We start from the raw sequence: 17,005 nt of genomic DNA on the forward strand, positions 1-17,005 counted from the left end.
CCTATAAGTAATAAGTATCTGAGGTATTCTTAACTTAACTCCAGGTCTGGATCTGTATCTACTAGTGTTTAGTTTATCTATTAGTGTTTAATTTATAGCACTTAATTTATTACATGTAGCAGCTTATTTAGTACTAATTCACAGAAGCATGCATACTTTAAAAAAATAACATATATTAACTTTTGTTTTACATCCTTCATTTTCAAATACGGCCCTTCTCCTTCTCTCACCCATGCAACCTTGCCATGTAAGGAAGACCCAGAACCAGACTTCTTTTTATGTGTCTTTCCTACCTTCACCTCCCCCTCCTCCCAAGATATAGATGCATTTGAAGCTTGGATTCTACCTTTAAAATGATAAATTCTAATAGGTGTCATTTTGCCTCTTTTTATCCAGAGTCAAGCTCCCATGATACTTTCTGGCCATCTCCACATTATGTAGCTTCTGTTCCCCTCACCCTTTTATGTGTTATCTTTCTCCAAGAGCTGTCAGGAAGAATGACCTCAGATCCAGCCTCAAACACTTACTATAGCTGAGTGACCAAGGATAAGTCACTTAACCTCAGTCTGCTACAATTTTCCTCGATAGTAAAATAAGTATCATAATTGCTTCCATCACATGAGGTTGTAAATCATAGCACACTACCTGGTAATCAATGCTCCTTCCCTCTTTATTAAACTAGTAATCTCTTTGGTGGTAGGGACAGTCTTGCTTGCTTATATTTTTACGTTCCCAGAGTTCAGTTTAGTACTTGGCATGTAGTAAATATAAATGCATTAATCTAACATTTTATTAAAAAGAAGTTCATCAAAACTAATCTAATCTATGGAGTATGTATAATGCTCTAAAGCCATTGTTCCCCATCTTTTTATTTTTTTTATTTTTTTAAACCTTTACCTTCCATCTTACTGTGTATTGGTTCTAAGGCAGAAGATTGATAAGGGCTAGGCAATGGGGGTCAAGTGACTTGCCCAGGGTCACATAACTGGGATGTGTGAGGCCATATTTGAACCCGGGACCTCACATCTCTAGGCCTGGCTTTCAATCCATTGAGCCACCGAGCTGCCCCATCCTCATCTTTTTAAAGAAGGGAATTATGTGTACTTTCACATGTTGTCTTTCTGGACAAGTTTGGTCATAATTTTAGAATAAAATTTAATAAAATATTAAATATTTAACTAATTTTAAAAATAATTTTAAAATAGTATTTTAATGTGCTGACAGGCTATATTTCATCAAGGTTAGATTTGCCACCTCTTTTCTGGTGGTTTCCCCCCACATTTAGGGAGCCATCCCCAAGGCAGATTAGTCAAGCAAAGGGCTTTCTCCAAGGAAAGGGTTTGTACTTGCGTGGCATTTCTCCATGAGAACTAATGTGAGCCTAAGGAAAAAAAAAATTATAAATTGCCATTTCTGAAACATCATCGAGTGGGTGGCCAGGGAGGTCTGGGTGTGTTTGTGTCCAATTCTGTCAGTCACAGCCAGGTCTGCTGTAGAATGATAATCAAGTGTCATGCTTGAGGGGATGAACAGATAAAGGAGACCATGCTTGTCCAGTCACATTAGAGCTAGAGATTGAGACTGAAACCCCACATTAGGGAAGAGGCCACTGGGTTAACCCACTCAGAAACAAATCCAGCCTTGGGAGTTTGTCAAGGTAGACATGGTGTGTGAAGAGCCAAGATATCAAAGGCCCCATGAGGTTCCTTGGCCCTCAAATGTCTCCTATGTGTACCTTCATGAGTGCCCAAAATGCCCATGTTTGTCCTATCTTTGTGGGGTACAGACAAGGGGGGAGAAATAATATTATCTCATTTGATCCTTCCAACAACTCTGAGAGGTAAGTACAATTGTGATCCCCATTTTACAGAGGAGGAAACTGAGGTAGAGGTTGAGTCTAGCCCAAAGTCATCCAGTTAATTAGTGTCAGACTGGATTTGAGCTGTTTCTATCTGTTCTCTCTCTCTCTCTCTCTCTCTCTCTCTCTCTCTCTCTCTCTCTCTCTCTCTCTCTCTCTCTCTCCCTCTCTTCCCCCCTCTCCCCCTCTCTCTGTCTCTCTCTTGTCCATCCATCCAACTATTCATCCATTCAACCATCCCTCTTGCTCTCTCTCTGTCCATGTGTCCACCCATTGCTCTCTCTCTCTCATTTGTCCATCCATCCAACCATCCATCCATTCATCCATTCATCTCTCTTCCTCTCTCTCTGTCCATGTGCCCATCCATTGCTCTCTCTCTCTCTCTCTCTCTCTCTCATTTACCATTCATCCATTCATCTATCCATCTCTCTAGCTCTCTGTCCATGTGTCCATCCATCTCTCTCTCTCTCTCTCTCTCTCTCTCTCTCTCTCTCTCTCTCTCTCTCTCTCTCTCTGTTTATCCATCCATCTCTCTAGCTCACTGTATCACACACACATATGTATATGTATATATATATATGTGTGTGTGTATATATATACACACACATATATGGGGGGAGAGAGAGAGAAGAGAGAGAGAGAGAGAGAGAGAGAGAGAGAGAGAGAGAGATGGAGGTAGGGAGGGAGAGAGAGAGGGAGGGAGAGAGGGAGGGAGGTGCATGTGTCTGTCTCCCTTGGTAGAATGTAAAACTTATTGAAGGCAGGGACTAGATTACTTTTATCTTTGTGTCTCACACAAAGCTACTAGCACAATGCATCTCACACAATAGACACTGAAAAAAAAAACTTACTAATTGATGATAACTAAATAAAGTGAACTAAAGTGCTACAAGATCCAATGAGGGAGAGATCGGGGATCAAGGTGCTTCATGGAGGTGGTGGTTGAGCTAGCTCTTGAAAGAGAGGTAAAGGATGAAGAGAAGAGGAGGGGGGCAGCATCTCCTATAAAAAATAGTATTTAAAAATCTGAGAAATTCAGAGAAGAGTAAATGCTAAGTAAAGGTAAATGCTAAAGGCAAAAAAAAAAAGGTTAAATTGGAGCCAAGAGGAGGCAATGGGGAGAGGTACTATACTATAAGGCTAGAAATGTGAGGTGGCAGTAGACTCCAATGGACCTTAAAGGCATGCTAAGGAGTTTGGGCTTGATAGGAGCAACTGAAGGATTTTGAGCAGCCAAGAGACATCAATGGCATTTGGATGACATAATAGAGCTCTGGATACGTAGTCAAGAAGACCTGGATTCAAATCCAGCCTTGGACACTTACTAGCTGGATGACCCTTGGCAATTCATTTAATTGTCTCAGTTTCCTTATATGTAAAATGGAAATAATAATAGGACCTCCCTCCCAGAGTTATTGGAAAGTTCAAGTAAGTTGATATTTGTAAAGTACTTTGCAAGCCTTAAAGATCTAGATAATTGCCAGCTAATATTACCAGGTGAGCTATCTGGTTTCCTGACAAGAAAATACAGGAAATAAGTTTTGTTGAGGAGCATGACACTAATGGATTGGATAGATTTGCATGGAGTTGCTTGGATCAGGGAGCTTATAGCCTCTATGTCCTCAGTATTTGAGGTGGGGGAAGTGGTAAGGGAGTTTTTGGAGAGAGATGGGAGGCTATTAAGCACAAAATGTGTTTACTATTTTAATTTCCAGTATACACCAAAAACTTTAATCAGTAAGTCACAGGAGACTGACATATTTGAATGCAAACTTTTATCTAAAAATGTTTACATCAAGTCCTTACATAGTGGTATCACATTTTTATAACAGGAAGCTTTGACAAAATCACAATATATATTTTTCCCTATATTCACCATTAATAAAAATATATTACAATGTTTGATATGTCCTCACAAAACACAAGCCTTTGTAAACAGAGCAGGCAGCATAGTCCTTGGATTCAAAAATCTCAGTGAGATTTCAACCAGGAAAAAAACATTATATTAGAACTATTTAATTCAAAGAAAAGAAATATTGCCATGTAAGAGAATTTTGAAATCCATTTTTGCCTTGAGTAGATCTCTATGTTAGGGGGGAAAACATAAATTAGGAGAAAATAAAATTAAAACAACATTTGCAAACATTATATACTATTCAACTTGGGCTGGAGTTGGACTTTCATTTGTTTTATACCAGTTTTCTAGGTTTTTGTTAGTGTCTACACAATTTTTCATAATGGAAGGACTTAGCACTTTAAAGATGGTTCATTTATAAATCAGAGGATTTCAGGTTTTCAATATTTTATAAAAGCCAAAGAATTCTAGGCGATTTTATCCCTATGAGTCAAATATACATTTCATTTCATAATGCATCTCATCAACTCTTATAAAACATAACTCCAGGTAGAGAGTGGATTTATATATGCAACAATAAAATGACAAGGTTACTTTTTTTAAGAGCTATCCTTTGTAATTACATACACACTGTGGCCAATTCTCTAGGCTCAATGCAAACAGTGTGGAGATATTTTAAAAAATAAATTTCCTAGAAACCCTCTGAAAATTAAAAAGAATGGGAAGAAGTTGGGTGTGCTTTTTTTGGCCCATTGCTTACAAGCATTAGAAGGCTAAGGCTATAACATTTGATCAATGAGAAATATATTCCATTTGTCATTAAAAGAATTAGTAATAGAAATTCTGCAATTATATGGAAAAAAATAAGCTGCCTAACTACCTTCAAAGTTTGAATAAGGAATTCAGCCTCAACTATATATTAAAATGAAACAAGAAGTTTAGACTCTTGTGGCATTAGCTGCTAAGTAGTAAAGAAGAGCTTACCAGGAAAATAAGGGTTAGAATTCCTTCTCCTAAAAGCCCCTAACAAAATAAAAGCAATATCTTACTCTGATATTTTGGGGGTGGCTCCCGCTTAGAAATAAGAATAAAGCAAGGCACCTCTGATATGGTTATTCTCAATCTTCCAAGGCAATTTGTGATACTAAAATTTGTAAATTCTCCCCTGGGAAAGACTTTGGCAAGACACTGGACTCCAGAAAAGCTAGTAGCTACACTCTGGATAAGGTTGTTTTTACACAGTGGTTGTCAAATAGGGTTTTCAAGTTTTGGAGAGACCCATTTGGGAGAAAACTTGGCATTCAAAATTTCAAACATGAAGTTCAATAGCAATTAATAATTTAAAAATAAGTCCAGTGTTATGTTAAATGATCAGGATGCAAAGCACTCTGGAATGGATTCTATTAAGAATCACACACTAGCCCACTTTCAGTTAGCTGGGTACACGTTAAATAGTGGATCACCAAATTGCCATGAAATTGTTGACCAGTTCAGATCAATCACCTAAGGAGCTATTAATGACTTGTCTATCCTGACCTCCAGATCTACCTCCAGATATGTTTGGGGGCTCCATGAAGGTTCAATCCTTTATAAAAAAAATTTTTTTGGATTCTCTTGCCTCAAAGAGAGCTGTATGTTTTCTCATAAAATTGTGCATATTATTAGTCAAAATCACATTGACTGGACTTTGAAACCATCTGATCATTTAACTTCAACCAAGAAGCAGAAATAACTTACTGACCAAACTACTACTGAGCATGCATGGTAGAGTACACAAAAATGGCCATGGATCAGCAATTTTACACATATATTCCTGAAGGTGCAAATACAGTTTAATGAGTCAATATTATAAACATTGATTTTTAAAGGAGTTTTAAATATGGATATATGTGATATAACTGTAATACCAATAAGGTTAAATCCATAGTATTCAAGCTTAAAATTTTAAATACATATTTACACAACACATTAATGAGAGCAGAATAATGGCCAATGATTGGGAGATGGAAAGGGCTTATAGGTTTACTTAAATGAGATGATGACACCAATTTCTAAAAAAATACAGAAAGAAAAAATGTTTGCTCTTGTCACATGAAATCTCATCGACTCTAGAAAGGACACCTAGGTGTGTTTCTTGTATCCCTATAAGTAAATTCAGGGTGCAATGAAGTTCAGTTCAGTTTCCTATTCAAATCTTGAGAATTTTGATGTATCATTTTTGTTTCCCTAGTTTTGCCCCTTATGACATGCCTCTTCTACCTCTTTATATTTTGGGGTCTATTTCAACAATCCAAAACAATTGTTCTCACACCAATATAGTACTCTGGGAAACCAAAAATTGGAACTTTTGAGGAATTGAATATGAGCATGTCTTAAAAAACATATGATGGATGACAATTTCACCATCAATATATCATGACCAGTGATGAACTTCATTTTCTCCATTTACCCATTGGCTGAGTAAATACATACAGATATAAGTCATCCTAAATGATATGGCTAAATCAGTCGCACTATCATCAAACCAGTGTTTTTAGGTATGTTCTCAATAACCCATGTACGTCAATTAGATGGTTTAATTGCAGATTGTAAAGATGGCAGGTAGAAAAAAGTAATACAGTATATAAGTTTTTTTGTGAAAATAATTAGGGAAGCAGTTCATCTTTTTGAGTAGGAAGCTGGCAGAATGGCAGCATACTGGTATTACCAACTCCTTCTTATAATGAGTCAGTGATTAAAAATTAGGAGCAGTAGAAAAGGGATCTCTTTCTGGTATCCTAGAAATCATTTCTCATAAGTCACATTTTATTCTGGACCCTCATATGAAGCTGAAACCAACCTGGAGCCAAGAAGCTGGATAAAGGTACCTAAAGGCTCAGGTAAACATCTTAAGGGCAGAACTCAGTGATATAGTCCATAGAGTGTGTCCAGCAAATTCCTGATTGTCTGAAGTTGTTCCAGTTTTCAATCCTATCTAAGAGGCCAAAACAGCTAGACAGATTTTGGTTTGGGGCCAGAATCAGATGGGCTGAAAATGATTTGCTGAAAGTCTTATTTCATTCTGATATTGAACAAAGTCTCATCTCTGCATCACCTATGACCTATTTACATACCAAACACTTACTGTACATTTGGATTATCATGATTTAGGAAATCAACCATGAGGACTTCATTTCTTGGAAGTCATTTTTGATCTTTTAGGATCAAAATATTCTGCTGTTAAACGGGATTGTCTCTTGAAAAGTGCATATTTAGTATCTAATGGAGTGTTCAATTTCAAGCCACCAAAAACCATTACCATAATTGGTTTCTAGATAAGGTTAGAATATGCAGCATTCAAGAACTCTGGGGAGAAATAAATTTCCGTAAATATTTGTTTATAAAAGTGATATCCAAGGCATACAGACTCTATTTTTGATATATTTGGAACCTCTCAAAAGTTAGGGATAGACCTGAGTATATACTGAGAAACATCCCTTCCCTACTGTGAACACTTGAGTTTATCCAATGGATATCAAGGCGTACCCAATAAAAATGTCATAATCATAATTACAGATGATGATTTTATCCCACACATGAGTTATTTCCAATAAAATAAAAGATTCAAATCATTAACTTCTATAACAAATTTAAAGAAACATGGAAATCTACACAATTTTAAAAAATATATCTGTTGATAGAGGAAATTGAATTAATTCTACCTTTCCCGTTTTCCTTCTGAAAGATACCACTAAAGAAAAACAAATTGTTATGGGTGTAAGGAGAAAGATTTATTGCTTATGCTGATGCCAAACTCCAATGAATGCTGGAGAAAATAAGCTACTGGTATGGGATGACTCAAATGATCTTTTCTTGTTCCACTACATTTCTAATTGTAAAAGACAGCCAAGATTCTCAGTGAGAAGCCTTTGGGAAATCAGCTGGCCATTTAAAAAATAAGAGCAAAATGCACCACTAACTTACTCAGTGTAGGAGTTAATGAGTTGGGTTTTAGTGGATCCAGATCTCATTGACATTAAGGCAAATTCTATAACTATTAAGATGACCCCATAACTAAAAAACCACATGGCCTTGAATGAAGTCTGATCAAATGAGATTAATAACAGAAGCTGAATTACAAGTTTTCAAATTTGATTGTTTCTCTTTTTCTTAATCTTTTCATCCCAGTTCACCACCTCTTGGTGTTTAACCAGTAATTACTTTACATTTCAAGACATGGTACAACCCAGTCCACAAAGCTTTGGATGGCAATACTAAATAGGTGGCATCTTCTTGTCCTATCTTGAGAAATGGTATTAAGTTTAATAAATCAATTTGCTGAAATTAGGTACATAATTCAATTAGGGTTTAAGTTTACCCACGTATCTCTCTATGTAGGGAGAAATATAGATCCACATAGGACAAGACCTGTGATATAGTTGATCTAGAGAGCCCCCAATGGTGAAACTCCCCCTTCCAAGGCAGATGAGCAGTTATTCCTCTTGGAAAGTTGTCAGGGATAGAATATGGAAAATTTAAGTAGCTTGAGCAAGATCACAGAACCAATACATGTTAGAGAATCCACTGGAACCTAGGACTTCCTCGAATCAAACCTCTGCCCTCTACCAGACAGCTTCTCTCTCACTCTCTTTGTGGGTATATTTTTATATACATACACACAGACACATTACATACATTTACACATATGTTTGAAAAAATGTATGTACATATATATACAGTCAATAGACCTTCGTGTGTATAGTCTCACCTCTCTATATTTAATCATAACCATTATCATCCTTTCCAATTCTCTTTACGTCTTAATGACTATATTCACATGAGTACCAAATCCAACATATTATAGTAGAAAGAGTCTTGGACTCAGGATTAGAAGACCTGGATTTCAATCCCAATTCTAACATGTACTAGATATTTTATGATGAGCAAATCACTTAATCTCTCTAAGACTCAAGTTTTGTCATTTAAAACATTTTTAATTGGGATACAAACCCTTAGCAAGGTTATTGTGAGGAAAGCACTTTTTAAATCTTAAATTGCCATGTTAACATGAGAATTTTTTTAAAATTCAGATTGGGGATTTTTTTTTCTTTTGTAATTCTGCCTTTTATTTTATGTTTTAAAAAAGATTTCAAGAAGGGAGTTCATAAGTTTTATGAGACTTCCTAAGTAGATTGCAACAACTAAAGATATGAATCCCTTCTCTAGATTTTTAGGGCTTTTTTCTGCATTTTTAGCTATAACCCACAGGCATCACCACCATCCATTGTAAAAGCAATCCATTAATTATTCAAGTGGGTCCTACTCAAGAGGGGAGGCATTACAAGTTTCATCCCTTATTTGATGACTCATAAAATCCAAGCAAGTTCAATGCTACCTAGGACCTAATATTATAACTGTCTATAAAGCCAAAGTATAAAAGATGGGAGATTTTTTAAAATTTTATAATAACATAATTATTATGCATAACTGCTTTAAATGTAATTGAAAAATATTTGTGACAAATTTGGCTTACACTCATCAGATTCCCTAACTCACTGATCTCTTGGTTTCTGGCAAAAAACAAGACTGGGGGCAGGGATGGAAGATTTGCTTCCCAGGGAAGTTTCAGTTATGAATTTATTCTTGTCCCAATGTTTTGAATCAGCCACAGATGGAAAAAGATGCAGTATTAAAGGAAGAATGATGTTTACTGAGCTCTACTCTGCAAAATTGTATGGTTGCAATGATTTTAAATAAAGTGACCAATGTAGAGCAAAATCAGGGAGATTTTTCAGGAACATTTCAAGAACAACCAGATGCACATAAGACTCTTTGAGAAGATGCTACATTACCAATTAACATCAGAAAATCTTGGGTACAGCCACCAAAAGAAGATTCTTGGAAACATTGAAAATATTCCAAAGCCTGGCATTCTTCAAGTCTCTTCTTCTAAATCCAGCAATTCTTTGTGAAGAATTAACTGTTTTTCCTTGACAGCACTTTGGAGAGAACAGGGTTGGTTAGTCAGCCAATGTAATTAGAGCAGGGATTCCTCAACTGAAGTTCATGAACACGTTGATCACCGTATTTCAAATTTTTGGTTTAATTTATTCAATTTTTTATTTTCATTTTTTAAAGGACATGAGTCTGAAAAGGGGTCCACAAGCTTAGACTGCCAAAATGTCCATGGCAAAACAAAGGGTTAGGGTCTTTGCATTAGAGACCTGGGTGATTTAAACATGAAAAGTGAAATCCTGTTTACTTCGTCATTTCAAAATTATTCCTCCTATTACTGCCTCAATAGAAAATTTCTTCCCATTTGAAACTTCAGGGGATCAGATGGTTTGGTAAATGTCATCTCTATACTATTTTTCAACTTGAAGGGAAAGTTTATGAGAGAAAAAATATTGTTTTGGGCATGTACCCCTCAGTTTACAAGCATTGCAAGAGATTAGATGTAGACAGTTTTAACACCTTTAGTTTTCAAAAAATGCAGGAAAAGAAAAAATGAGAAAATTCTTTTAATATGGGACTTCAATTAAAAACTCACTTTCCTATCTTTGGGTCAATATTTAGGTCACAAATAGAAATAAGACACTTAATCCACTAGAAAAGTCTTTGCTGTTTCCTTGCTTCTCTACTTACTATTGGCTAACCTTTAGCAAAAGTAGCTGGCAAACAGCTCCATAGACCCTATAATTCTTGTTTTCAAAGTTGAATACAATGGTTTAGTTAAGATGAGAAAAATAAATCCAGTTCTCTCCCATCTGACTCTTAAAGTACCAAATGAGATGTATCACTGGTTAAGATGCTTCCTGAAAACTGGGAATCGCCATAAATGGTGGAAGTGTCAGTTATGGTTTCCTCAATTTGACCCATCTCAAATTAGAGTTAAATTGGTCACTGCAAGAAAATCAGAGGAAAACAGCTTTAGAATCAGTCCATGCCAATGGGACTGAAGTAAGGTCTCATCTTGAGTTATTGGTCCCTCAGATAGTGTCTGCATCAATACACTAGAACTGAATGGTTGTATACACAAAGGCAATGAGGGAATTGGAACAAAAACCAACTTAGTCCAACAAATGATTATTTAGAACATGAAGTTCATAACTAATCATATGATACAATTCAAAATTCTTCCCAAACCAGTTTGCATGAGTGTAGATGAAACCTAAGTATACCGAATATTATTTTTGCTAATCATAGCAGCTACAAATAAATAATTGTGATTGTAGACCTGAATCCATGATGCATTTTGAATTGAACTGTTCCTCCTATGATCTTCCTTTTCTGCATGTCTGATCCTTCCTATTGAGAATCTATTATTATTACTATTTTGAGAGTACAACACCGAGCATAAACCCCCACTGGCTCATGAGTAAACCGAGGAGATACAAGTCCAGTCATACGATAAATGACCACCTTCTTTTTGTGTCTTTATTCTGAGGACACCTAAGGGGGACTTTAAATATTGGTCCAACTGCTTTGCTGCCTCCAATGGGTGTAGAAGCTAAATCAAGCCCTCAGAAAGAAGGGCAAAAAAAGCCTTTCCAATGTCCCTCTCTGACACGGCTTTCACAAGCAGCACTGAGACAGCCATCCACTCGGGAAAGCAGACAAGCCACAGGTCGATGAAGATGGTACTTTGCATGGTGGTGAGCTGATGATGGATTTTTGTTCAGTATCTAGGAGGTCTTTCCTTCTGGCCCCCATCCATGCTTCCACTTTCTACTCTGATCGCTGGAGCATCCTTCCTTCATTCAGTGATTTGCAAAATATTTTGACTGTGTGAGTCCCCTGTGAGGCCTGAAGAATTGATGGAACCTCTTTTGAGAATTCTGTTCAGTATGTCCTTCCAGCTCTTCTTGTACTGATGCCTTAATAAAGAGTATACGAAGGGGTCTGATGCCGCTTTGCTATAAGCCAAACACTTAGAGAAGACACCCCAGTGATAACTGATGGGACCGATGTAGGATAATTCTACCAGCCTGAAAAAACAAACAAACAAAAAGGAACAATTATTTATTAAAATAAGTGCTATTTATGTTGAGGGTTTTTTTTTTTTTGCTTTAGAATCATGGATATTTCTGGAAATTTTCTTCTTTCTCCCATACTCACCAGACTGAATCCCCCCTTTTAACAACTGAAACCAAAATCTACAATACGAGGGGCCCAGTAAAAATATATATATATGCTGGGGAACTACATCATCCCCCAGCATTCCCTGCACCTCTCATGGTTCCTTCTCCCTTTCATCCTGGTGTGCGATTGGTCTATAAATGGACCAATCCTGTGCTAGTGAGGGACTTTTGATCTGACTGGGGATCCTGGGCTTTGGTCCAGAGCTGAGAAAGAGTACAGGAGCTTCCTGAAGAGAGATTATTTTTTTTTCTAAATAAAGACCCTTTATTTTAATCACAACATGAAACCAAAATACCCAATACAATGAGTGGCCTAGTCTGACTGTGTACAACAACCAACATTCTGTCCTTCTACTACATTGGCACAGGGAGGGAGGTGTGTCTCATCATCTATTCTTTAAAATCATTATTAACTTTTCAGATATTTACAGCCAGGTTTCCTTTGGGCAGCTAGGCATTATAGTGGATAGATTGCCAAGCCTAAAGTCAGAAAGATACATCTTAAATAGCTTTGTGACTCTAGGAAAGTCACTTAACCTTGTTTGCCTCAGCTTTTCATCTGTAAAATGGGCTGGAGAAGGAAATGACAAGCCACTCTAGTATCTATGGCAAGAAAATTTCAAATGGCATTATAAAAAGTTGAACACAAATGAACAACAAAGTTTCACTTAAGCAATATTTTTTAATTTCTGCTACTAAAGTTAATGTACATTGGGCTGTTTTGAGCCACATCATTTAATATAGTTCTTCCCATGCTTCTCTGAATTTCCCCCAGTTGTCCTTCATTATTGCACAATTTTAAAGTTTATCACATTCAAATAGCGTTTTGTTTTCCTCTCAATCATTCCCTATCTGATGAGCACCAACTTTATTTCTAGTTTTTTTATTCCATAGTGTGTCTTTGAACATTGAAGATAACTGTGGAAATAATAATATGGAAGAAATCCTTTTCACAGGGAATCTTCTCCCATGATAACTGGTTATTCAACCTTGGGTGTCATGGGAACAGTAGGACCTCTTAACTTCAGATTCATCTATGCATGGAATTCCAGGGGTGGAGCCAAAATGGTGGAATAGAAGAAAGGAAAGTTCAAACTACTCTGAGAATTCTCTTTAACCAACCTCAAAGTAGTACTTCAAAACAAATACTGGAGTGAATGAACCTGAACTGAAAGAACAAACAAAGAGACAGAGTGAAGCAATTTTCCTCCAGAAAACAACCTGAGGTAAGCAGAGAGGGTCTGGGTCAATGAGTCAAGAGGGGAGCAAAGTCAATAGCAAAGCTTTGTACTGGTGTAAATACTGGTGCAAGTTAACAATAAGTCTTTGCCCTAACCCTATCCCACACCTATGGTTCCAGGTTCTGAACCCAAGTCAACTCTTAGACCCAGAGAACCTGCCTAAGCCAACAATAGTGCAACCCCACAAGCACCAAGCCCCAACTCAAGCCTTCAATGAGACCCCAAGCCCCAGCACAAGGCAATCAACAAGGAGCCTAGCTAGTGCAAGCCAATGGGGAGCCCCAGAGCCCTTGCTATGGCAAGCAATCTGTAGCACTTCTGACATGTGTATACACAGAGTGAGGGCCAGAAGCCCTGTCCAAGCCCAAAGAGAAGCCCCTACCTGCCAGGGCAAGGCACTTCAAAGTGTGCCTGGCCTGTGCAAGCCCAGATTGTGGATAGGCCCAGACACTCAAAACTAAGTAGCCACCAGCAATCTCAGGGGGAGATTGAAACAGCAATGGGAGGTAGCTTTCAGAACTCCAGCCCTCAAGCCAACATGACATGTTGGAAGAACTGAAAGTCGCAGAACTAAAGCTAAGGGTAACAGCAAGGAAAAGCTGCAGTTTAAGAAAGTACCCCCTCTACCCTGAGAACAGAGCCTATTTTTAAGATCTTAGTCAAGAAAAAGGCTGGGAAAATGAGCAAACATAAAAAAAAACACCTAATCATAAAACATTTTCATAGAGACAAAAGAAGACCAAGGGATGAGCTTGACCAGGAGACAATGAGAATAAAACAAATATGTTCAAAACTTCCAAGAAAAATATGAATTGATCTAAAGCTCTAGAAGAGCTCATAAAAGTTTTCCAAAATCAACTGAGTGAGGCAGAGGAAAAAATGAGAAACAGAAATGAGAGCAATGCTAACACAATTGACTGAAAGGTACAAAAATTTAAAAAAAGTTTCTTAAAAAGTAGAATTGACTAAATGGAAATAGAGGTTCAAAAGCTCAAAGAAGAAAATAAATTTAAAAATTAGAACTGAAGAAGCAAGGCTAATGACTTCATGAGATATCAAGAAAAAACAAAACACAATCAAAAGAATAAAAAAAATTAGAAAACATTAAATATATCATTGAAAAATAACTGACCTAGAAAATAGATCCAATTGGGATAATCTAAAAATTATTGTACTGTCTGAAAGAAATGATTAAAAAAACCTACACATCATATTACAAGAAATTATGAAAAGAAAATTTCCCTGATATTCTTGGAAAAGAAGGTACAATAGAAATTGAAAAAATCCACAGATCACCTCCTGAAGTAAATCCCCAAATGCCAAGTCCCAGCAATATTAGTTAAATTCAAGAGCTCCCAGCTCAAGGAGAAAATACTACAAATAGTCAGAAAGAAACAAATCAAATACCTTGGAACTACAGTCAGCATTACGCAGGACTTAGCAATTTCCATGTTACAGGATCAGAATGCTTGAAATATGACATTCCAGAAGACAAAAGAAATAAGTTTTATAACCTAGAATCACCTATTCAGCAAAGCAGAGTATGAACTTAATTAATGAACTCCCTAAGAAAAAAATCTCCAGGGCTGGATGGATTCACAAGTGAATTCTATTAAACATTTAAAGAATAATTACTCTTAATACTACATAAACAATCCTACCAAAATTTTTTATGACACAAATATGGTGCTGATACCTAAACCAGGAAGAGTAAAAATAGAGAAAGAAAATTATAAACCAATCTCCTTAATAAACATAGATGCAAAAAATTTAAATATTAGCAAAAAGGCTACAGGAATATATCCCAAGGATCATTCAGTCCTGGTGAGTTTTTAAAATTAATTAATTTATTTATTTAGAATATTTTTCCATAGTTACATGATTCATTGTTCATGATTTTTTTTCACCCCTCCCTCTTTCCTTCCCCTCCCTGAGCTAACAAACAGTTCCACTGGTTATACAGGTATCATTATTCAAAACCCATTTCCATATTATTTATATTTGCAGTAGAGTGATCTTTTAACTCCAAAACCCCAATCATATCCCCATCAAACCACTTGCTCAATCATGTGTTTTTCTTCTGTGTTTCTGCTCCCACAGTTCTTTCTCTGGATGTGGATAGCATTCTTTCTCATAAGTTCCTATGGATTGTTTGCTGCAGACCTGGTGGTATTTATACCAGGAATGCAAGATTGGTTTAATATTGTGAAAACTATCAATATAATTGACCATATCAATAACCAAACTAACAGAAATCACATGATTATATCACTAGATACCAAAAAAGCCTTCAACAAAATACAATACCCATTCCTATTAAAAATTCTAGAAAACATAGAATAAATGATCTATTACTTAAAATGATAAATAGTATGTATCTAAAACCATGAGCAAGTATCATCTACAATGGGGAATAAGTTAGAAGGCTTCCCAATAAGATCAGTGGTGAAGGAAGGATGTCCATTATCACCACTATTATTTAGAAATGCTAGTTTTGGCAATGAGAAGAAAAAGAAATGGAAGGAATTAAAGTAGGCAATGAGGAAACTAAATTAGCATTCTTTTCACAGATGATATGATGGTATACTTAGAGAATCCAAGACAATCAACTAAGTAACTAGTTGAAAATATTAGTACCTTTAGTAAAGTTGCAGGAAACAAAATAAACCCACATAAATCATCAGCATTTCTATATATTACCAACAAAATCCAGCAGCAAGTAATAAAAAAAAGAAATTCCATTTTAAAATGACTCTATATAATATAAAATACTCGGAAATTTACTTGCGAGGACATTACAACACACTTTTTCACATAGTCAGATCCAACAGTTATAAAAATATTAATTACTCATAGGAAGGTTGAGCTAATGTAATAAAATGACAATTCTACCTAAATTAATTTGCTTATTCGGTGCCATATCAATCAAAATACCAAAAAATATTTTGTAGAAGTAGAAAAAAATAACAGAATTCATCTGGAAGAACAAAACATCATGAATATCAAGAGAATTAATGGAAAAAAGTGTCAAGGAATGTGACCTAGAAGTACTCATCTCAAACTGTACTATAAAATCATCAAAACACTTTTGTACTGCCAAAAACATAGAATGGTGGATCAATGAAATAGATTATACACACAATAAATGGGGGTAAATCATATTAGTAACCTAATGTTTGATAAATCCAAACCCAAATTTTCAGATAAAATTTCACTATTTGACAAAAACTGCTGGCAAAATTGGAAAACAAGGAGGCAGAAATGAGCTGTATTCTAGTATCTCACACCTTATATAAAGATAAGGTCAAAATGAATTTCTATAATTTATATATAATGAGGGATACCAAAGATAAATTAGGGGATCACAGAATAATTTATCTGGCAATCTTTAAAGAAGAGAAGACTTTATAAGCAAACAAAAGATAAGAGAACATTGTAAGATGTAAAAGGAGTAATTTTTATTATATTAAATTTAAAAGCTTTTGTACAAACAAAACTAATGTAACCAAGATTAGATAGGAAACAACAAACTTTGAAAAAAATTTACAGCAAATAAAAAGGTTTAATTCCTCAAATATATAAAGAACGAAGTCAAATTCATAAGAATATAAGTCATTCCCCAATTGACAAATGGTTAAAAGTTATGAACAAACAATTTTCAGATGAAGAAATCAAAGCTATCAATAAACATATAAAAAAAATATTCCAAATCATTCTTTTTTAGAGAAATGCAAATTAAAAGAATGCTGAGGTACCATCTCACACATATCAGATTGGCCAAAATAACAAAAAAGGGTAGTGAAAAATGTTGGAGGGGCTGTGGCAAAACTGGATCACTAATGCTGTTGGAGTTCTGAACTGATCCAACCATTCTGGAAGGCAATTTGGAACTATGCCCAAAGGGCTATAAAACTGTTCATATTCTTGGATC

The 17,005-nt window shown here is 35.9% G+C and overlaps 1 protein-coding gene across 1 annotated transcript in view; it reads right to left on the minus strand.

The window, feature by feature from the left end:
- Window positions 1-3,616: 3,616 nt before the first annotated feature.
- The window catches only part of GPR26 (G protein-coupled receptor 26), a 49,023-nt gene continuing 35,634 nt past the window's right edge, over window positions 3,617-17,005 (minus strand). Inside the window, exon 3 of the mRNA XM_001367521.3 lies at window positions 3,617-11,680. Coding sequence (XP_001367558.1) covers window positions 11,449-11,680 — 232 coding nt within the window. The 3' untranslated portion in view covers window positions 3,617-11,448. The remainder of the gene's footprint in view (window positions 11,681-17,005) is intronic.

This window comes from Monodelphis domestica, chromosome 1 (genome assembly GCF_027887165.1).
Source record: "Monodelphis domestica isolate mMonDom1 chromosome 1, mMonDom1.pri, whole genome shotgun sequence".
Taxonomy (NCBI): Eukaryota; Metazoa; Chordata; class Mammalia; order Didelphimorphia; family Didelphidae; genus Monodelphis; species Monodelphis domestica.